Source organism: Homalodisca vitripennis, chromosome 6 (assembly GCF_021130785.1).
Source record: "Homalodisca vitripennis isolate AUS2020 chromosome 6, UT_GWSS_2.1, whole genome shotgun sequence".
NCBI classification, from domain to species: domain Eukaryota; kingdom Metazoa; phylum Arthropoda; class Insecta; order Hemiptera; family Cicadellidae; genus Homalodisca; species Homalodisca vitripennis.
In genome coordinates, this window is record NC_060212.1 from 118,179,810 (window position 1) to 118,203,215 (window position 23,406).

The 23,406-nt window shown below is 33.3% G+C and overlaps 1 protein-coding gene across 1 annotated transcript in view; it reads left to right on the forward strand.

Annotated features, from left to right (window-relative positions):
* Window positions 1–497: 497 nt before the first annotated feature.
* Window positions 498–23,406, forward strand: part of LOC124364810 (cyclin-Y) — a 31,695-nt gene continuing 8,786 nt past the window's right edge. Inside the window, exons 1-5 of the mRNA XM_046820583.1 lie at window positions 498–1,280; window positions 9,118–9,149; window positions 12,773–12,961; window positions 14,508–14,641; window positions 21,133–21,285. Of these exons, the coding sequence (XP_046676539.1) occupies window positions 1,076–1,280; window positions 9,118–9,149; window positions 12,773–12,961; window positions 14,508–14,641; window positions 21,133–21,285 (713 nt within the window). The 5' untranslated portion in view covers window positions 498–1,075. The remainder of the gene's footprint in view (window positions 1,281–9,117; window positions 9,150–12,772; window positions 12,962–14,507; window positions 14,642–21,132; window positions 21,286–23,406) is intronic.

The following is a 23,406-nucleotide window of genomic DNA, read 5'->3' on the forward strand; positions in this document are numbered from 1 at the left end:
TGATATCAGCAGGACTACATACGAGGGGGAAATATCCACTACCTACCACAACACGTGACGCGAAATATTACTTTCTTCTACTGCACCATACTACACAGTACAGCAAGAAGCCATCGTACATTAGATTTAAAGTGTATAATGCAGTACCTGAATCAGTGAAAAACCTGAATACACAAGACTGGGTTCTTGGAATGGCCTTTACATATACTGGAGAAATTTTTTGCCATGACACAGACATACTAATTTTGTAAAGCAAGAATCGTGGAGACTAATCTGTATTTTTAACACCATTACTTTTTATAATGAAATTAAAAATAAAGTATTTTGATTGATTGAGTATGTCGTTGGTATTTAGAAAAGCCTCACTTAACATCTCTCTTAAGATAGTATAGAGCTAAATATACATTTATAGCTATTACGTTTTTATGAATCATGTTATAACATTTTGTATAATTCCTTTGATCCGCATTTTCTCTCTGTCATTGACATGTTTACTTTAAAACCCATGAATGGCGGATTGTGAATAGCGATGAGGGGTTGGGATTGTTGGTTAGGAATTGTATTGTGATGTCACAAATTTGTACATTATATTTTTATTTATATAATTAAATTTTGAAATTTTAAAGAAGCTAACATTTGTGTTAGTGATGCTTGGTTTAGTGGTAATTTCAAAGTCTAAATATATTTAGTGGGAATGGAATCTAACCCTGCATTTATAATTCTATCTAAAAGGTTCATGATAGTTTGATAACTATCTTTCATAAGTAGCCTATATAAGACTTATTGTTAACTCTTTAGTTTGATAATTGCAGATTTCAGAAATATATGTATTCATAATAAACTAAAGGTGAAATTTGGTTTTCTTTATTTATATAAATCTTCATTGGTGCATTTTTTATTCTAGTTTTTCTTTCTGTATACAATTTCATCCTTATAATTAAGCCCATGTTATTACGGTTTTTGTTATTAATGTACTCTATTCAGTAGGCCTAATCATATACCCTTAAGTATGATAAAGTGAATCATCCCGGGCAGCTAACTAGATATTGAAAAATAAAATTAGACCTACTGTAAAATGGGAAACAAAAACAGTTGTTGTGCATATTCGAGCCCTCCCACTGGGAGAAAGAACAATGATTTTGAAGAGCCTGTTCCAGAGGGTGAAGAAAGTATTGGTAATCTCCAACATATAAGTGAAAGAGAGCCTGAAGACTGTGATACTGACCCATCGTTACATCCTAAGGCAGGAACAATATTTTTAGACCGGTATAAAGTTGAAAGTGAGTAAATAGTCTATTTAGCCAACATTTTATTATATATCACAAAACGTAAGGTAGCCTAGTCTAGTTTATTTACAATAATATTAGTTTTGTATACAAGTCCTGTTTCAGATTTGCTTAATGCAAAGTGTTAAAAAATTGAATAGGATAGCAATTTTAATTTATATAAATTAGGAAAGACCTAAAAACTGAAAAATTCACTTCTTTAAGGGAAAAAATTCCTCTTGGGTAAGGTGGAAGCTCACATATAGGGCGTTTCATCTTGGGTGGAGTGTTCTTTAGTTCCCCCACAGGGTAGGGTAGATCTGAGCACCTTTGCAACAATTAATTGCATGTTTCTTAGTTAGGACTGCCTGATCCTATATTCTGCAGCATAATAAGTGGCCACCATCACAATCAAATCATGATTATCGATTAGAAATATTGAGACTATTGCATAAATGATTGACCTATAGATATACATAATTAATCATTGCCAGCTGTTTTTATGTAATTTATGTAGGCTACTGAGTAGACTAGTGACACTGACAAGAACAATAGCGATGAACATTTAGTTGTTGTCTCAAAATGTAGTTTTAACATTAAACAATGTGTTAAATGGTTACAAGATAATGATTATGCTCCTTTAAATCCGAAGTATCCAGATTGTAGTGAAGAGGTTTAAAGGAAGAAGAAGAATTAAAGGTGGAAGTCATAGTGTTTTGCTGTAAGAAAGGTTAAAACAAACAATATCCTATGTTGCAAAAACAGGCACTGGAGATTAGGCTACTTTTTCTGAACATTCTAAATTTGGTATTATGGATATATTGAAAATATTTACTATTTTAGTTGGAATCAAACAAACTTTTTAATCAATGAATGTAGTTTTGACGGCATCAGTACCTGCAGAAATACGGTTTCAGATTGGCTAAAGTAATACTAAGTACTACGCTGTTCAAACAGTTTAATACTGTTTAGTTATTTTATGTAATCTGAAACAAATACATTTCTATTACATATAAAAATATAGCTTCACTATAATACAATTTTAAAAGCCTAAAATGTAATTTAGTTTGATGTTATTGTTCCAAATTAATTCAAAGTAAAGTAATGTATTTTGTATTTGATTAATCACGATAAGTACAATAACGATGTACGTGTGTTCTTTCTGTAACAAAGAGTCAGACACGTTTATCCTTGAAAATAGTAAAAAGTAAGTAAATCTTGCATTTTATAAATATAGATAGCATAAATAGTTTTGTATTTATCGTAATATATATTTTTTTACAATTTAAAACCTGCAGAATTATATTGTTATTTTACCTATTACGTAATTTGGTTCATTTTTTTACAGTATTTTAAATAGTCATGAATATCAATGATTCCAACTGTTGTTTGCTGCTTTTTATACTGCAACCTTACTATTCAGTACTAAACTATGAAACAAATAAAATTTGATCCAATAATTGATTTGCCAAAATTACGTTATTTACTATAGGTAGGAACATATAATTTCCTTAGGCTACATTGAGTGATTTTCTCTCTCTTGAGGGATTTGTGTCATATTTCAGGTCTTTCCTTAATTTTATTTACAGTAATTAATATAGGGTCGTCATCCTTTTCTCTTCTTAAACACATGTAATTCAAAAACAACAAAACATGTGAAGAGGAATAGTAGTAAATGTTTACTTTTAATTATGTAACTTACATACAAATCAAAAATTTCATTTAGCAAAATGCAGTAGGTCTACAGGGAAGAGGGTAGGCTAATTCACCGTGTGTTTGCATACTTATATAGATGAAATTTTATTTAACGTACAATTTTAGTATTCATTTTATGTTTGTTTAAAAAGAAATCAATAATTGATCTAGATGATTAGATATGAAAACATTAGGTTTGAAAAGATTTTTGGAATATGAAATAGGCTGCAGACCACTATAGCTACTGTAAAATATTAACTGTCGTCTGTCATACAGTTAGCGCGACGTGAACCCGATCTCCAGGTGCCATTATGTCAAGGGTACATACATACAAATATGGCCAGCCTTAAATTAGTGTTTCACAACCTACACAGTAAATTCATGCCTATAAAGTAAATAAACTTAAATCCATGAACTCTGTGCTTATTTTAATTTTTGTTATTGTAGATAAGTAATCTGACCAATCTAACGTTCCTTTTCAATATTTGCTACCACTGTATAATAGAATTATTTAGGTTTTAACTAGTAGATTTCTTTATTTATTGTTATATAACAGTTTCAAAACAACTGTAATCATTTCAAAGTTATAGGACCTATTGTGTTTTTGATACTGTCTAAGAATGAAAATTTCAAATTTGAAAAAGAGAGCGAATCTTAAAAACGTATTTTATATAAAATAAATAGGTTGGAAATACTTGGACATACCTTAGGCATTTATATTTTGGTGACGCTATATTCAATTCAATTTGTCTGTTTACAAAACAAAATGTATGACATGTTAGACTTAATGGTAATTTCATATTATATGGAAGCCTCTTTTTTGGAGGAGTTTTTCTTACCAGGGACCTAAAACACTATGTTAGAAACAATTTGACTTACTGTGAAAATACATGTTATTATGACAATAAGTTCTTGTTTTCTGTTTTCCAAAAGGAAGTGATGTCGTTGAGAAGGAGGCCACTCTGTTTCTATTAGTGCAATATTCACTTAGGTGAAAATACTAAAATTTCATTTATTGGAGGCAAAAATTAAAGTAATGCCTCTACACAGTCACTCCTTTGATAGTACGTAGCAAGACTAAATACACAACAATTTTACTCTATCGTTAATGCTCTGACAGACCGTTGTTAGAAATCAGCTGTTAGTTCACAAAGTCTTCAGTTATATCTGTTTTGTCCCACTGGCCCTAAATATTAAGAAATAACAGTGGACAAATTACAAAATTACACCTATTTGCATTCAGTATACTTTCTAGTCTTATTTTCATCAATTATATGATTTTCAGAGACGCTGACTGATAAAAAACGTTTTTTTAAGTAACAAACAAATTCAGAAACAGGACAAGGTGAATTGTTAGCTTGAAAGTATCTTGACAATACGCCATACAGCCAATTTATTTAGCTTCTAAAATATTTAGGAATACTCACTTTAAAAGAGTTATATAATGGATATTTGGTATTGTTTTTCGTAAGAGACAATTACAATATCTAACGCTGTACCTACATTAGTCTATTATCTTCTTCAGTTACTGTAGGCTTTGACTTGCATACAACCAGGCTGAACTATCCTCAATATTTAATCTGGAGTTAGTGCTACTAACAATGTTAAGACAACTTACTCTTTAATTTTGATGCTTCACACTGGATTGACCAATTTTCCTTTGTTCCTATGTTACCGATTTAAACTCAGCATTTACACGTACCGTGATTACATCACCGAATAAATGTCTTGTCATCGAAGTAAAACTAAACACTCAATCATAAAATTAGGCATGAGTTATCTTCTTTATGATCAGTGTTTTATATAGCGTATTCTGAACTGCACAACTTGTCACTTTTTTTACTATAAAAACCGCGTTAGTACTACATATATATAGTATATATTGTTACAGTTTCATACTCACATGTAGTGCCACTGCTAATGTATTGACAGTTGACCATATTAAGAATCAAGAATCAAGAAGTTTATTAGCCATTGGTCACAACAATATGAAATAGGCATCGTCAAAATATACAGCACTGATATTTACAACAACAAAATTAGTTATTACAATATTGTACTATAATTATACTAATTTTATGACCAAGTAACAGGTTTAATATAATCTATGAAGAGTGTGCACATGGTTTGTTAATTACGTTATAGCTAATACAGTATAGAAAAATCAGAAATCTACAAATCAAACTAATCAAAAAATGATATTTATGTCAGAATCTAAAAATTCTTTTAAAGAGTAGAATGGATTGCATATGAGCCAGTTACTTATCTTTAGTTTAAAAATATTGAAAGGAGTCATTGTAGCAGATGCAGGCAGCTTATTATAAAAAGTTATGCAATTGAATTTAAAAGAGTTGCCGGTTTTGACTAGCCTGTGCTGAGGGAGATCTAATTTGTTTTTACCCCTGGTATTGTGTTGATGAAAATCTTGTCTGGTATTGAAATCTGTAATTTGTAATTTTGTATAGACTAGTATATGAAAAATGTAAAGGTTAATAACTGTCATGAATTTGAGATTGATAAAAAGTGGTTTGCAATGTTCTAGAGAGCTGCTTCTACTGATGGTTCTAACTACTTTTTTTTTGAATGAGAAGAATATCATTCACAGCATTGGAGTGACCCCACAAAACAATGCCATAGGACATGTGTGATTGAAAAAAGGCAAAATATGCCACTCTCAAATATTCACAGCTAACAAAATCCCTCAGTTTTCCACATTAGATACAAGACTCTAGATATTTTTCTATTCATCATTTTTCTGAAATATACTATTCACGTGTAGTGCCATTGCAAATATATCGACACTTGGCCATACTCACATTTAGTGTAGCTGCTGGTATATTGGCACTTGGCCATACTCGTGTATAGTGCCACTGCTCATATATTGAAAATTTAATATAAACTACATAACTGTTTCATAATTTTATCTCATGTTTTTTAATTTAATGGATGACTAATTAAATATAAAGAATATATTACTGTAGGAGTTGTACCAGTTTTAGTGTAAGGAGACGTTTTATGGGGTGAGCTCCAACTGAAGTTAGTATATTACTTTAACTGTAAATATTCCTAAATTAATTTAGTTAATTTGAGTCTTACGTGAAGTGCCCCTGCCCATATATCAGCACTTGGCCATACTCAGGTGTAGTGACACTGTTCATGTATCAACACTTGACTGTACTCATTTGTAGTGCCACTGCTCAAATATCGACAGTTGGCCAACTCATTTATAGTGCCACTACTCATATATCGGCACTTGGCCATACTCAGGTGTAGTACAGCTGTTCATATATCGGCACTTGGCCATACTCATTTGTAGTGCCACTGCTCAAATATCAACAGTTGGCCAACTCATTTATAGTGCCGCTGTTCGTATATCGGCACTTGGCCATACTCAGGTGTAGTGCCACTGTTCATTTATCAACACTTGACTGTACTCATTTTCTAGTGTCACTGCTCAAATATCGACAGTTGGCCAAAAAAATAGAGAAAAATGATTTATCATGCAGTGGTAAGTTTTAATGAAACTACTGTACAACTCACTTTAATTTTGGTTCTTTCACAGTATGTTTGTTTAAGCCACAACTCGGAGGTAGATTGTTGCCAGTTTTCGAAAAACATGCCACTGTACGGTTACTTATGTTATTAGCATTGTAGTCTTGCCTTGTATTTTATGTTTTGTTGTTGTCAGTAGTTTTGAAATTTTTATTTTACAAACTCACACAAAACATGCTTTTTAACATCATCTAGATGTTTTATAAAAAAAAAACTATTTGCCCTTTCCTCATAAATTTATGTTTTATTAGGTGCATATAATTTAGGAGATGCCTGTGGTTTAGGCACATTTGTGTAACTGTTGAACTAGTGAAAGTTCAATATTATTTCTATAACAGGGTGTCAATAAACTTCCGGCACGGCTTAATATTATTTTAACCATTGCAAATAGAGCTAAAAAAATTTAGATGTTAGTGTACATGAAAAACTATTTTAACATGTATTCAGTGGAGAACTATTCTTCCAGGGGTACGGCCCGCAAGGAGTCAGGAGAAAAATTGTAATAGTGGCGTAGGTATTAGTAGAACAGAATGCCACAAACCCGACCTCAAAAGGTCGACTTTACCGAAATTGCGGCTTATTTAAGTTTCAAGACATTTTTAGTGTCAACTTTTGTATTATTTTCATTATTATTGCAAAGAGCAAGTACAACGCTGGCTGAAAAAAGTTTTTAAAACCAAATGAAAGATTTTTCTTTAGTAAAGTATAATTTATGTTAGTTTATTCCTATGATGCCAGAAGTCAAGTCATGTTAATATGAGAATTTTTCAGTTTAGGCATCAAAAATTTGAAAAATGTAGATAATTAAAAATTGAATATTGGTAATCTTGTTTTTATTAAATGTTATTATTTCGAACTTGAAAGTGATAGTTGCAGTAAATATGACTTTTTCAGTTAAAATATTAATAATGTGTATTTGGTTTGTTAAGTGTGTGTTTTATTTATTTTTTTGTTAACAATAATAACATGAGGTATCTATTGCTTTTGCAATTCTGGCAGACAGTTTGACAGCCATCATGTAGGCTACGTAACAATTGTGGGTGCGTCGTCACGATTTAATCTGTTATAGTGCGAAAAATCATTGTACTGACATGATTCAGCAACCATACAAAAAATGTACGAATGACTCAATCAGCTTTTTATATAGTCGCATTTATTTTGAACTTGGCCGTTTCCTCGATTGAAGTTTGCTGTGTGTGCTAGATGTTGATGTTAAGTGCTTTCATGTGATTTCTAAAAATCTGTGTTGTTTGTACACACAAGACTGCACAATACATGTGATGACATCAGTGGCAACTTTGTTGACACTAGCTGGTATAAGTACAATAGAAGAATCTAAAAAAACTCCTAATGAACCCGATAATATAAGAGTTTTGATTATTCCTCTTTGCACTCATATGATCTTGCCAAATTTAGGTAATCTTTACTCATTCAAAAGGTATGGTACATAATATGAAAATATGCTAATTACGCACATGTTTCATACATTGCTGCGTAATACATATCTGAGTAATTGAAAGTGTAACAATTAAATATGATACATTGCTGTGACCAGACTGAAATTTTAGGTTATATCTAAATGATATTCCACAGATTAGTAGATATTTGTAATTTTTAAGCAACTGTTAACGATAATTTACAAGTGTAACAGGCTTATATGTATTATCTATTTTGGGATATACATAAACAGTAAAATATCTTGGTTATATATGACGATATAAAAAACTAGTTTATTATTGAAATGTGAACTAATTTTATTGCCACTAAAGCTTACATTGAAATAAAACCCAGAGTAACTTCTAGTGACCCACAATCAGAAAGGTTATCCTCAAGAAAGCCTCTTTTACTATAATAACTCTATCAATAACACATATTATTAAACTTTCATGTAGAATTAAAACTACTTTATTTTTATTATTTTTGATCCATTATTATTATATTGTAATTAATTACTCATTCTTCAACTATTTTGTAACTTTAAATAAACAAAAATTGTTTTTCGTAAAGCTTTTAATAAGTCAATTAAATTTAATGTTATTTTTTTCTTTGATCATTGCTTGGATTCAGAATAAATTAGTTGTATTAACACTTTCTAATTTTCTACTAAAAAAAGGTAATTCATCCAAATTCAAAAATAGTTATGTCACTGTCTGTAAGAAACTTGTATACTAATGTAACAAGAATTAAATACCATGCCGGTTTACGTTATTAGCCTCAGGTATGTTTCAAATTTGTCTTAAATGGTAAAAGATATCTTTTTTGGATATTTTTAGCATCAATATATAACACATATAGTAGAGGTTTGCAATAAAAAACTGACCATATTTTAAGTTCCAGCATCATTACACAATGTGTTACACAATAATGAACATAAAGATATTTCGTGAAGTTACTAACTAGACATAGTCAGTTGTACTACAAGTATCCATGTATTGGACAGCATCTAAAGCACATATGCCAAGTGTTCGAGAGTTTTAATTAAAAATGCTCCATTGTTTGTAACCTATTTAAGATCTGTAATGAGTTAATACTTAGTTGAGAATTACTGAAATTGAAATTAATGTAAAGTATTGATATTTTTCTAATTGTCTAATTTTGCTTGCAGATGGACTAGTAAGAAAAAAGAGCCAAAATCATGTAAGTAAATAAAATGTTTATTTTAGTGGAGTATTATTATACTTTCATCAGAATTTACCTGCTGTGTTGGGTGGGGTGTTAGAGTGATAATCAATAAAATTACAGTTTGTACTGCTACTTTGGTGAATTTAGATAAATTTCCTTTTCTAATAAAATTATTGTTTGGATAAACATAGTTATTTGCTTGCAAAAGTATAGATTAGAACATTAAAAACATATTTTTAAATTATATTTTAAAATAAATGTTCTTTGTAGCATGACATGGTTTTGGTGGTCACCCTCCCAACTGAACCTTTTGTTTATTAAGGATGATGTAATCATGAAAAGGCTCTGACCATTGTTAGCTCTCACTGTGATACACATTTGGTAGCTAGTGATAAATTAAATACTTTCTTCTAGCTGTTACCAATCAAGTTTGTATTTAAACACATGTATTGACAAGTTACTAATCAGTAATATCTAGAAACTGTTTTATTTTCTCATTGGAAGTAATGTGTCCCTAAATTGTTTTGTAGGAATAAAGTACTATTGTTTTAACAATGTCATCGGTAGAGCTAAGCGGTCGAATAAATTGGACATTTAATCTGAGTTAGAGATAGCGTAGGTTCAAATCCTGTCTGTGACCATAGCATTTGTTATCAGTACCATCGACCTTGTACTGCATTTACTCTTCCTATTATTCCGTTTGATAAGATCCTTGCGCAAGCTAGTGGCTTATGAGGTCAAGGAGAATAAGGCTTAAAGGAGATCGGCCTCCCCTTTAGAAAAAATAATGAAAAAAGTTTCAAGCTTTAAAGTTGACACACTTGATCCTAGGATCAATAATTGGAAGAAATGTCTCAGCAATTTCATTTATGGACTCAGCTAATCATTTATGTTGGAAGAATTACCTCTGTGGGGTTTGTGCATCAAACTACTATAACTACTCTGAACTATTGGAGGACCACATTATTGGATTAAAATATTGATACATTAGTTTCTGCATAATAAGTTCCAATGGCCATGGAGTATGGAAGTGAGCTTGTTATAACTGCTTCAACTACAGTTGTTAAAAAAAAACTTGTGGCTTAGAACCATGCATTGTGAGTCATCACTGGTGGTGCAATCTCAACCCCAATGCTGCTATGGATTTGTAGATGGAGATCGAACCTTAGCACTAGGAGGGAACAGCTGATCTGGCACTTACCGAGCGAATCCAAGAAAGAGGTGTAGAATACTGGAAATCATAACAGTTCAGCTGTTTTCAGGCTGACCTTTCAAACTATGTTCCTTGCTAAGGCTGAATCTCTGAATGTGTATGGCCTTACAGAGTCCTTTAAAAACCCAAAACAGTTTCCAATCTCTAGAGATGTCACTTCTATACAGTACAACGCTTTCCCCACCGAACTCAAAACTAACCGTCCCTAACATCGAGACAATACTGCTGGGGATGATACAGAAATGCCCGGAAGATAAAAGGCTACGGTTTTATATATATAGGTATATCAGCAACTGGAGTGAGGCGCAACAGACAGGCTGATGTGTACTCGTAGAAGAATCCATCGCAGCACTGGTCGGAAGCTTTACCAGTAATTTTGAAAGAGAGATTTGAGCAGTGCTACTAGCCTTTAAAATGCTCATCTCCATAAAGCGGGAAACAGTGTTATACTGTGAGAATCCCAAGCTGCGAGTCTTAGCCTGTGCACCAACCAGACAAATTGGGGATGTGCTTGTGAGCAGACAACTGATACAGTGGCTTCTTGGAAGTGAATTTACTATGGCATAACAGTAGATTTTTGTATACATGGTATCGGGAAAAATGAGCATGTTGATACACTAGCCAAAGAAGATTCTTAGATCAACATGCCAAGCATGTCAGTCAGTTTCCTAGCAGCTAAAAGGTTACTAAAGGAGTCAACCAATTAGATAATTGACAGAAGGAAAACAATGAGCTACACAACCTTAACAACCAAGTTCCACAGGACTTCTCTGGCCACCAATCAGTAGCTGCTTTTAGACCAATAACCAACCACGATTATTTAAATGCTCATTTGTATAAAAATTCATCTCAAAGATGACCCTCACCCTTTGCAACCCAAATACAGTGTTGACTTGAAAAGATTAGATTAATATTTAATATGACGAGACTAATTATCTAAATTTTCCAAATCGTATTAGGTTGCTGGAAAGTTTTACGGTGAAAGAACTAGACATTTTGGTGTAGGAAAAAACTAAAGGAACTTTCAAAATATGGATCCCAGGAATGTTTTAAACAGTTGTATGAATGGTGAAAGAAGTGTGCAGTGTAGGTCAGAATATTTGCAGTATGTATCTGTAGTGCATAGTCAAGATAACGTATCTGTACCTTGTATACCTTGTAAGGATGAATTGTATTCAGATAACATAATTTCTGACTGAAGAGCTATTTTCAAAATCTTGAGTGACTGTTTCCAATAACAGGAGCAGCTAGCTGATTGTTATAAAAAAGGTTAAACACAATTTTACTTATAAGCAGCTTTAATTGTGTATAAGCCGACTTTGCTCAGGTTAAGATGTTCAGTATTGAATTAATTTATTTGCTTTTATAAATCTTTTTACTTTTAAATTCCTCTTTTTTATTATACTCTTTTACACTACTGTACAGCATATTGTGAAAAGAAACAAAAGTAAAACTGATGAAAAACAAAATTAAAAGGGTTCGGTACTGTTTCTATGTAATTCTTCTTAAAAAACTGATTTATTACAATACATACACATTTATGTTCTACAACCTTCTGTGGAGACACCATTGTATTTCAGTATCACTAAGATATATCTGGCAAAATTAGTACTAATTCTAATCTAACTGCAACAGATTGATTCTCGGGGTGGACTGAAGAAGTACAGTTCATGTTCTACAACCTTCTGTGGAGACAGCACTGTATCTCAGTATCACTAAGATATATCTGGCAAAAGTAGTACTAATTCTAATCTAACTGCAACAGATTGATTCTCGGGGTGGACTGAAGAAGAACAGTTCATGTTCTACTACCTTCTGTGGAGACAGCACTGTATCTCAGTATCACTAAGATATATCTGTCAAAAGTAGTACTAATTCTAATCTAACTGCAACAGATTGATTCTCGGGGTGGACTGAAGAAGAACAGTTCATGTTCTACAACCTTCTGTGGAGACAGCACTGTATCTCAGTATCACTAAGATATATCTGGCAAAATTAGTACTAATTCTAATCTAACTGCAACAAATTGATTCTCGGGGTGGACTGAAGATCATGTTAGAAGTACAGTTCATGTTCTACAACCTTCTGTGGAGACAGCACTGTATCTCAGTATCACTAAGATATATCTGTCAAAAGTATTACTAATTCTAATCTAACTGCAACAGATTGATTCTCGGGGTGGACTGAAGAAGTACAGTTCATGTTCTACAACCTTCTGTGGAGACAGCACTGTATCTCAGTATCACTAAGATATATCTGTCAAAAGTAGTACTAATTCTAATGTAACTGCTACAGATTGATTCTCGGGGTGGACTGAAGAAGTACAGTTCATGTTCTACAACCTTCTGTGGAGACAGCACTGTATCTCAGTATCACTAAGATATATCTGTCAAAAGTATTACTAATTCTAATGTAATTGCTACAGATTGATTCTCGGGGTGGATTGAAGAAGAGCAGTTCATGTTCTACAATCTACCTTGATGACAGCACCGTATCTCAGCCTAACCTAAAAAACACTGTGAAGTGTGTATCCCTTGCCATTTACTACCATATCAAGAATAGAACCTCAGCTCGTCATATTGATATATTTGACGAGAAAATGCATCCACTAACGGTAAGTTGTAACTAATGCACTAATGTTTTACATTATAAAATTGTAATTGATGCAGAAGAAACCTTTAGTCTTTCTTCTTTAACTTCTTAATCTGTACTATGTTCAATCATTTATTTGAAAAAATACAAATAACATAACATAATTGGTTTTTGAAAATATGAACATAACAATTGAGTATAAAATAAAAGTAGTAAGCCTATGTCATTTTGGCAGGTGTTGTTTGAATTCATTGTATTTAGTGTTGTTTTAACTCAAACCAATTATTTTAAAATTAAAGAGTTTATAATTGATTTGTTCATTTCGTAATAAATTATTCTAATGAAAACATAACTACAGTAAATATGAACAAGAAAAAGACCTCTGAAATAAGGCATTTTACCGATAATGTTTTATTTAATGTTACCTTTACTTAGTGATGAAAATTACCAAACCTGGCTGGTTCAAATGTATAAGCACATTATATTCTAGAGTTGTCATGAAATTTATTTCCTTTACCTTACGGTTTTAGATAATTGCGTAGAAATCTGCATTTATTGCATCACAAATTTTCCAGGAGATTTTTCGCATAATTTCTGATCATAGCTCCCTGAATCCAAAACACAATAATCGGAAAACTGATATATGTATTAATGTTATGCGAGTTTGTGAAAATGATAACTGCCATAATTTTTGCAGATTCATATGTAACTCAGTATAGACAGTGTTTACAGTTTGGATGGGTTTGTTAATCAATTCCTACCAATGAAAAATTTCAAGATTGTTTTCTTTCACGTTGAAAAAATTCCCCAACTTTGTCCCATGACTTATCAAAATAATATTATTTATTTATTACACTATTAAAAAAAAATCTGTTTGTATCTCTTAATGTTATTTTTGAACACTTTTAACATTTTGGAAAAGGCATGGTTACATCTGTTATCATCCACCATAGAGAAAAATGAAGAATTGTTTTAGAATTCCCATTTTATTTACAGCAATATTTGTTTTTTGTTTTTCGCTATCTTAATATGATTCCAGATAGCGCCGGTACAAAGTTTTGAATAATAAAATATAACATGGTGGAAATAGTTTGTGGACTCGATTATTTCCATAACTTTGAGTAGATTCATTACTTTTATCCATCAATATTTTCTTAAATAATATATCATTTTTTATGTATATCTAGAAACAAATCCAATTTTCGTTTTTTATTTGTATTATAATATTCTCAAATATAGTACAAATTTATAATGTGCGTTTTTTTTTGAAAAAATAATCTATAAATGAAGGTTTTTCACAAATTGTATTAGAATATTTACTACTGTCCTTTTTAACCCCAAAAGTCCTCCTTTTAGGAATTTGCATCTGGTCATCCTGCTTGTGACTTACTGCTATAGATATTAAATACATTAGTGAACAGTATTGTTTCTTCTTCTAGACATACTCCATTAACAATATTACTTAACCTTATAATGCTTCATTTGTGCTTATATAGAAAATATTGTTTGATGGAATTATTTCCTCCTCTTACTTTGAGTTATTTATATAACAAACCTTGTGTTCACAGAGGGATGGTGTACCTGATGACTACAACAAACATAATCCTGAACATAGACAAATCTACAAGTTTGTCCGCACTCTGTTCAATGCAGCTCAGCTTACAGCGGAGTGTGCCATCATCACCCTGGTGTACTTGGAAAGGTATTTTTTTCATTTATTCTTACATTCTTCTATTTTTAAGAATAAATTGAAAGAGTACCTGGTAATGAAGACAATATACTCATTTAATGAATTTTTTTAAAAGCCCACTGAAACATTTACTTTCTTGTTATTATTGTGGTTTCTTTTTCGAAAATTCCATATTCCTCTGTCAGTAGAGAAATTGTGCAAAACCGATACGTGTTTAAAAAATCAGCTAAGCACAGCTGTTACTCCCTAGTCATTAAGTTGAAAGTTCCAGATGACGTTGGTGTTGATAAGTAAGCTCATATTTCTTATTAGATGTATGTCTCTCATTAATCACACATCAAATACTACATCAATACTACAACAACTAGAGACATAAGGCCCGCAAACATAGCATTACTCAACTTTCTTTTGAAAAAAGAGAGTTGGAGCTTTCTAAATTTTGAAGACTCCCTTGAGCTGCAATTCCAAACATTTGAAAACACCTTCAATTTCAATTTAGACGTGAGCTGTCCCCTAAGGAATACCCAACAAAAACGCAAAAAAAAGGAAGTGCACATGGATTACCAAAGGTATCCTGGTTTCTAGAGAAAGACTCTTCTTTTTCTCAGAAACTAACAAGCACACAACCAACGAGGAATTCAAAACATTTTTTCAAAATTACAAACGGATTTATAAAAAAGTCATCAAGGCTGCAAAAGCTTACGATGTAAACAAAGCATTGCTCACGTCAAAAAACGTTTCAAAAACCGCATGGGCCATCATTAACAATAAAAAACCACTGACTGACAAACCAATTGAACTGCACATAAAAAATAAACTCATCAACGACCCTTCAAGGATAGCTGATGAGTTTAACAAATTCTTTTCCTCGGTTGGAGCTGACCAAGGACTTCGTCCACCACATAGTCAGCCTGCTCCCCCCTTAGTACCGAGTCCGGTGGCTTCAATGGCACTGGTCCCGGTATCAGAGGAGGAGATTGCCAGAGTGATAAGAGATTTTCCAACAAAACGGTCAAATGACTCGAATCACGTGTCAACGTGGCTCCTACAACAGTGTTCTAAGCATTTATTGGGGCCACTTGAACATCTCATTAACCTCTCTTTTCACGCTGGAACCTTTCCCTCCTCTCTCAAAAAGGCCAAAGTCAGGCCAATTTTCAAGAAGGGCGACCCTTTCTCTATTCAAAATTACCGCCCAATCTCAATGCTGCCGGTTTTCAGCAAAATCTTTGAGAAGCTTTTTCTTTCCCGATGTCTAAATTTTCTGGATAAGCACCACCTGCTATCTGCAAACCAATTCGGATTCCGAAGCGGTAAATCGACAGTAGATGCCGTTTAGTCGATGCAGTGGTAGAGGGAATTGAAGGTTGAGGGAATACTTTGAGTATATTCCTTGACTTATCAAAAGCTTTTGACTGTGTCGACCACCAAATCCTCACTCACAAACTGGAGTATTACGGGATACGAGGAAGGTCACTCAAGTGGCTTGAATCGTATCTTAGTAATCGAACACAATTCGTAGGCATTTCAGGCGTTAGATCGGAGGAGCTGGGGCTGAACTATGGAGTTCCTCAAGGCTCAATACTCAGCCCTTTTCTCTTTTTGATCTACGTCAATGATGTTGGCTCATCTGTGCAACAAGGGCGGCTCGTCCAATACGCAGATGACACGACTCTCTATCTCAACTCAGAATCACAAGAGGCGCTCGAAAAAATGTCTTTCATTGAGCTAAACAATTTAGTTCAACACTTCAACGAGCTCAATCTGAAAACAAACCCATCGAAATCATCTTTCATCAAATTCAGTTTGCGACAAACAGATTCAGATTATAGTCCAACAGTCATGTTGGATGAAACTGAAATCACTGAAGTCTACGCTATGAAATTCCTAGGAATACACCTAGATCGAGGTTTGACTTGGGATTCTCATGTAGATCATGTTTGTTCAAAGCTATCCTCAGGCATTTATGTCTTGCGGAAACTGTCCGAATACTGCCCAACCCAGGTACTGATGACGGCATATTACGGACTAATCTACCCGCACCTCTCCTACGGAGTGGCTTTGTGGGGAGGTTGCACAAACGCAAACTTTTCCAGAATTTTCATCCTTCAAAAAAAAGCAGTCCAAACAATTGCAAAACTGAAACGGAGAGAGTCGTGCAGACCAGCTTTCAAAAACCTGAAACTGTTGACATTTCCTTGCCTCTACATATTGGAAACCTGCATTTTTTTCAAGTCCAAATGCGAGACCATAAGAGGTAGTGACATACACCCTTATGCAACGAGAGGCAGGGACGACTACCGATCTGTGAGACATAGAACGGTAGCTCATGAACGACTGCCTTCTCAGGCAGGAGTTCGATTGGTCAACAAATTGCCAAGCTCGATTAAAAGTGCCCCAATGCTGAAGGCATTTAAGACTCGTCTAAAAACAACACTGACCACTTACGCATTTTACAGTACGGACGAGTTCATGGCACACAACTGGGAGACATAACAATTGGCTTACTGACTGGGGAAAGGGTGGAACAATTCGAATGACTGGGAGAGAGTGAATGTCAAAACTGTATGTTAGAAAGGGATTTTGATGCAAGTATGAGTGAAAAATTTTAGCTTAATTCAGTTATCTGACGATTGCATAACATGTAATATGTTCACGCAATAAAACATTATTATTATTATTATTACATATTCTTGAGAAATATTATCTTTGGGACAAACACGGAATAGCAGTGCGATCCATTGTCCGACTGAACCCGACACAGGTGTAGCACAAGCAGCGAGTGCTACCTGGGGAGGACGAACCTCTTGTCTGGTCTTGGTCAAGCAATTATCGTGCATTGGTATAAGAGCTCCTGATGAAGAGCTTCATACCTCTCTGGCTTTCTGAACGGTGTGTTTTTGTTTCAAAATGATACCCTCACCTCCTTGTGGTAGTTAAAGTAGTGAGAACCCACTCTCTTGCTATGCGCTGTGCTTCCTTGTGAAATGTTAATTGAGCACAGGAGTACACACTCTGACAAATAAAGCTGTTTCATCTCTTCAGACATTAATAGACAGCAGATTTCAGATGTCACTGTTACAATGTGCTCGGATGATGATCGAGAGCTTGATCATTCTTTGAGTTGTATCCCAGTTAGTGAAGCAGGTAAAACTCAAGTACATACAAATGAGTTTGGACTGTTGTAGAACGTAGGCAATCACAACCAAACGAAATGTAGAAAATTTATACGTAAGGTGTTCACAAATAATTAATTGCTTGTGTAAGTTATACCTTGTACCGAATAGAAGAACACATGGGGTTAGAGATCTCTGACATCATAGTAATAAATACTTGATATTTCAGTATTGCAGGTGGTAACCTTTTGAATGGCTACAAAGTTCAAGAGAGAAATTACTACACGAGCCAATTAGGTTATTATTCCGCCAAGAATTCCAGGATGAATCCTGTAAAGGTCATCCAACATCGGTTGTAGTGAAAGAAAACATTGATGCTGTGCATGGAGCTGATAAAACATGATCGCCATGTGACACATCGTGAGATTGAGGCTTCTTTAGACATTAGTATGACAAGCATTAATAAGATTTTGCATGTGGAAAAGGTTTGTTCGCGTTGGATACCGCATAACCTGACAGATGATGAAGAAATTCACTCAAGGTGCATCATCAAAAGCAGTTTAAATATCTACAGGTGACAAATCATAGATATACGCGTATTATCCTGAAACAAAACAGCAACTCACTGTATGGGTCTTTCAAGATAAGCCAAATCCAACCAAAGTTGTTCGTGGAAGAAGCAAATGAAAGCAAGTGGTTGCTTGTTTCTTCGGCAATACCGGTCATGTGGCGACTGTGCCATTAGAGCATTATAGGACGGTCAATTCGGAATGTTACATCACTATTTGTTTGCCATCAGTTTTTGAAAAACTTCGGAAAAAGTCAAAGAAAAGACGCTTCATTCTTCATTATGACAATGCGAGCTGCCACAGATTGACTGAAACAATGGAGTTTTTGACAGGGCAAAACATCTAATTAATGGGTCATCTACCTTACAGCCCTGACTTGGCAATATAATGACTTTTTTGTTCTTGAACATCAAGAAAAAACTACTTTGGCAACGGTTTCCTTCACCTGAAGAAGCAGTTGTGGTATTCAAAACCAATGTTTTAGAAGTACCTGAATTGGAGTGGAAAAAGTGCTTTTAAAAATTGGTACCAACACATTCGCAAGTGTATCAATCTTCATGGAGAATATTTTTAAAAACAATAAAGTTGATTTTATCCTTAAATTTTTGTATTTTCATTCTTTGGCCAGAAACATAAATAGCAGCCCTTGTATAGTGCAACTAAAGAACGGTACAACCTAATACTGAAAATTCTACCAAAATCACAATGAAATAGCAAAACCTTAATCTACTAAATTCGAATTACCATATGTAGTCTTTGTATATCACACTTATTTTAAAAACACGCCCAAAGCTATCATTGTCTTTCAACAGAGAAATATGAAAGTGTGAGTACAGCCTGGACAGCATTTTTGTTAGTAAGACATTAAAGTTGATTGAAGCCCCTTGTCCTGAACACAGCACAGAGCCATCACCCTTGCAGTAATTGCTATTGTCCGTCCCATCAATATTCCTTTAAAGAAATCAGACAAAGTAGTGCAAAGTACTTGAAAAAAAGGAACTCAACATGCAAGACTGTTTTGGCCATAATCTCCTAAACTATCAACTTTTCCAAAGAAAAGTAACATAACCTTTTTTGTAGAGGACAACGAGAAAAATAAATCTTCAAAAGATTATACTTCAACAATGGATATTTTATAAAGATATGGGCTATAAACCAAAAGCCTCCAAACGTAACTTTTATGGATGGTGGAGTGGGAAGCAAGAGAAGTACTGTTGGGGACTTTTAGCCAGACACTCATTCACTTTGTAGTAGCCAATGGGGGAAAAATTGAACATCCCTTAAGAATCCAGAGAATGAAGATTGACCAGAAACATAGAAGTGAACAACACTCTTTGTGTAATCCATTCACAACTGAAGACCTCCAGATAGCTATAAGTTGCTGAAGAATAGCCGGGTTGCTGTTCGGGATGTTCTGAGGAATGAGCTTTGACAATTAAAATTGGGGAATTATGAACATTAGTACACACACTGTAAAGTGGATTCTAGACCATATAAATTATTATATCACAATCTTGCAAATATGAACATGTGGAGAAGAGCTTTGGGTTGTGGTTTTCCAGGTAGGAGCCAACTGAGACAAAACATTTTCGTCCTGCCTCATTGTTGTGTCATCTCTTCGAAACCATAGAGTGTTGAATTGAATTTCAAGATCTGTTCATGAATTCCTCATAAGAGCACCGTGGCGAGGAGTGCCACTAAAGGTAGTAGCCGTGAACACGATAATCGGCTGGGCTGACCAATTAGTCATAATTTTAACCATAGGAGCCTCTAGGACAGGTTCTGGATAGACAAGCTGCCAGGGTGGTTGTGTCAGAGTTATGCGGCTATCGTTTTGAGTAGGATGGGTAGCCCAGTACATTTTCTAGGCCCAAGTTTTATAGTTAAGGGAACCTTTCAAAATCATATCTAAATTATTAGTACATAGTTATCTTATCAAAGCTGGATAGCTTTGGATAGAGGAATGTAGTGGCGGATCCACGGTAGATAATTAGTCCTCTTTCGGTCGTGACAACACAAGGTTGCAGGTCAAGCTGATTTTAGATATTATATATCATTTGCTGGAGAATTTCTTAACTTAACACATCGTAGAGTAGGTCTGTTATGGAGGCAGATTACAGGAGTTTTTTTATCAACCTCAATGCAATCAATGTTACCATCAATGATGGTCAAATCCAGAATTTTCAAATCTGATTCTGATTTTTATTAAATTGATTTCCAATTTCTCGAAGTTCAAATTCTATTTTTACACAAAATTTGAGTTATGTAAAATAATACCAAAGCAATATCCATAATTCTTAAAACTTTGGAGATGCACAAATAATAATGATAACACAAAAAAAGAATCCAAGAATACCATTTTATTTTACAGATATTTGAAGATGAAGAATATTGGAGGATTGGAAAAAGTTTAATATCACTGGTAAATGAATAGACATTTTCCAATATTAATTTTATTCTTGTGAGTCCTTTCTGAATCAATGATTCCATCATCAAGCAACCTGATATTACTTACAAAATAAAAGTAATTTTGGAAAATGTTTATTCATGTACCAGTGATATTAAATTGAATTTGAAGATGTCCAGGAAAATCGGTATATTTTAAAAACCAAGTTTTTTCATCTACTTTCTACTTTTATTTGATAATTCACAAAAAACATTATTTTTGTATTATTTTTGTGTAATTCTTAGGCTTTTTATTTTCATTCATATAAATATATAATTCAACTTTAATATTATGGAAATATATATATTTTATCTATATATATTTTTATATATATATATCTATTCTTAAATTTAGCCTACTTGGTCTGTACAGGCTACTGACGTACGCTGAGGTAGACATCACACCGGCTAGCTGGAAAAGAATAGTACTTGGAGCAATCCTGCTCGCTTCCAAGGTATGGGATGACCAGGCGGTCTGGAACGTGGACTACTGCCAGATTCTCAAAGATATAACTGTTGAAGACATGTAAGCTGATTTTCACTAAAGTTAACTTATCAGGGTTTCGGTTGTTCATTTAAGTGTAACTTTACATTTAAAAGCTGTTTCAAAATAAAACTTGCAGCTTTCATTTTATGGTAAGCTGTGATTTTAAATATCTGAAAAGGTATTTTATACATGACCAAATAATTTGTTCTTGGCCACTATGTTTATTTTTTAACTCAAAAGAAAATACTCTTGAATTTTGTATAAATTTATTTTGTTAACAGCTCCAAACAACAAAATCTTTATTTGTTCAAAACTTTTGTTTGTAAGAATGAAGGAGGCAAAAGAAACATGACTATTCTATTATATAAAAAGTGTTCAATAAAACTGTCTTGAATTAAAAGATTGTACGATGCTCCCAAAAAATTCTGTCACTGATGGAATTGATCTAATGGTTTTACTAATAAAAAAGCAGCAATACAGGGGTCCCTTACTCAAGTCGAACGAAGCATAAAGAACCACCGTGTGCTAATAATATTTGATTTCCTTAAACGTTGTTGCACCAGTTAGAAGAATTTTGGCATTCGAGGTTTGTTGTCAGAGACAGGGTCAAGTGTGTATATGTTGAGAATATCATGTCTGGCAAAAAGCACACAACACAAGGTGTCCCCCAGAAATCAATTCTTGGCCCAATTCTTTTTAATTTCTATATCAACGGACTGCAATAATCTATCCAGCATATAGACAGTCGATTAGACTGGAACATTCATATTGACTATATTAAAACCAGACATAGTTTTGTTATATACCTCTTAAGTAGTCTAACTAATATATTTTAGAACCTATGTAAGGACATCCTACTTTGTAAATATGTATATATATGTATATATTTATATATATATAAACATAAACATTTACTAGCATTCACACATTAACTTCTGATAACAACTATCCATTAACAGAAACTGACCGCAATTTCTTAAATAAGATTCAAAGAAACTTATTGAACACTTTGAAAATCTGTGATAAGCTAATTTTAATAAAAGATCAGGATGGCTGACTCAAAAATCTTTTGAAGATCACACAAAGAGATTTGAGCATATGTTTTGTTTTTAGAGGCAATAAGTTTGGCTCAACAACTTGTCAAGGACATATGATGTAGTTCTTCGGTTTTGAAAGCCAAATTGTTATGTATTAAGCAGGTTTGTTATTTCAAAAAGATTGTACTTGTTCATAAACTATTATTTCAATTACTAGTAATAAAATTGGTATAATAGAGACAGGACAGTAACTATCAAGCTGACTTTTTAAAATCCTTTTTTTAATTGGACAAACCCATGATATTTTAAGTTGTCAGGGAAAACCCCTTCGTTCTGAATCCTATTGATACAGAATGAAAAAGCATAACATAAACTTAAAACGTTTTTAACAAGTTGTTGGTCATATCGTAAATATCTAAACTGTCAGATTGATTCATATTTTTAAAGTCCTTGTCAATTGAAGATACAATTTTCCTAATAAATTTTACAGCCAGGTATATGAATTTTATATATGTGATTATAGGTTTATTTATGATTTTTAATTTACTAACAGATTTAATGAAATTATTCATTTAGGATATTTGGATGAATATTTAGTTTTTGCTGTTTTGCAGTCACAATACATTTTTTATCATTTCCTATGTTGCCTTGCATTTAGTTTTATTTTTCTCAATATTCTTTGTTTAATTTTGGTCATTGAAAGACAAACAGGATTTCAGGCATTTGCCATCATTATATGTTACAAAAGGTATAACAGAACATTTTGATGATTGGAATCTATCATCATTGAGGGGGGGAGGTATTCCAATCCTCAAAACTTTGTGTATACAACCCCTGCTTTTAACCACCTGTAGCCTAGCCAGAAATATTTCATTAACACTGTCACTCTGATTATTGAATTTCAAACCTTTAAATTAATATTTGTATTTATTGTGCCAATAAAACATTTACATTATGCGGGAAAAAATCTACATTTCAAGAACACAACAAATCATCATTGTGTTAAATTATTTAACCAAACAAATTTTGTTTATAGTTTTGAAAACTTTTTGGTGTTTTTAGTTCTGTATGATCTCTGTCCAGTACACTATAGTTTGGTTCTTGACAGATTAGATATTCGGTC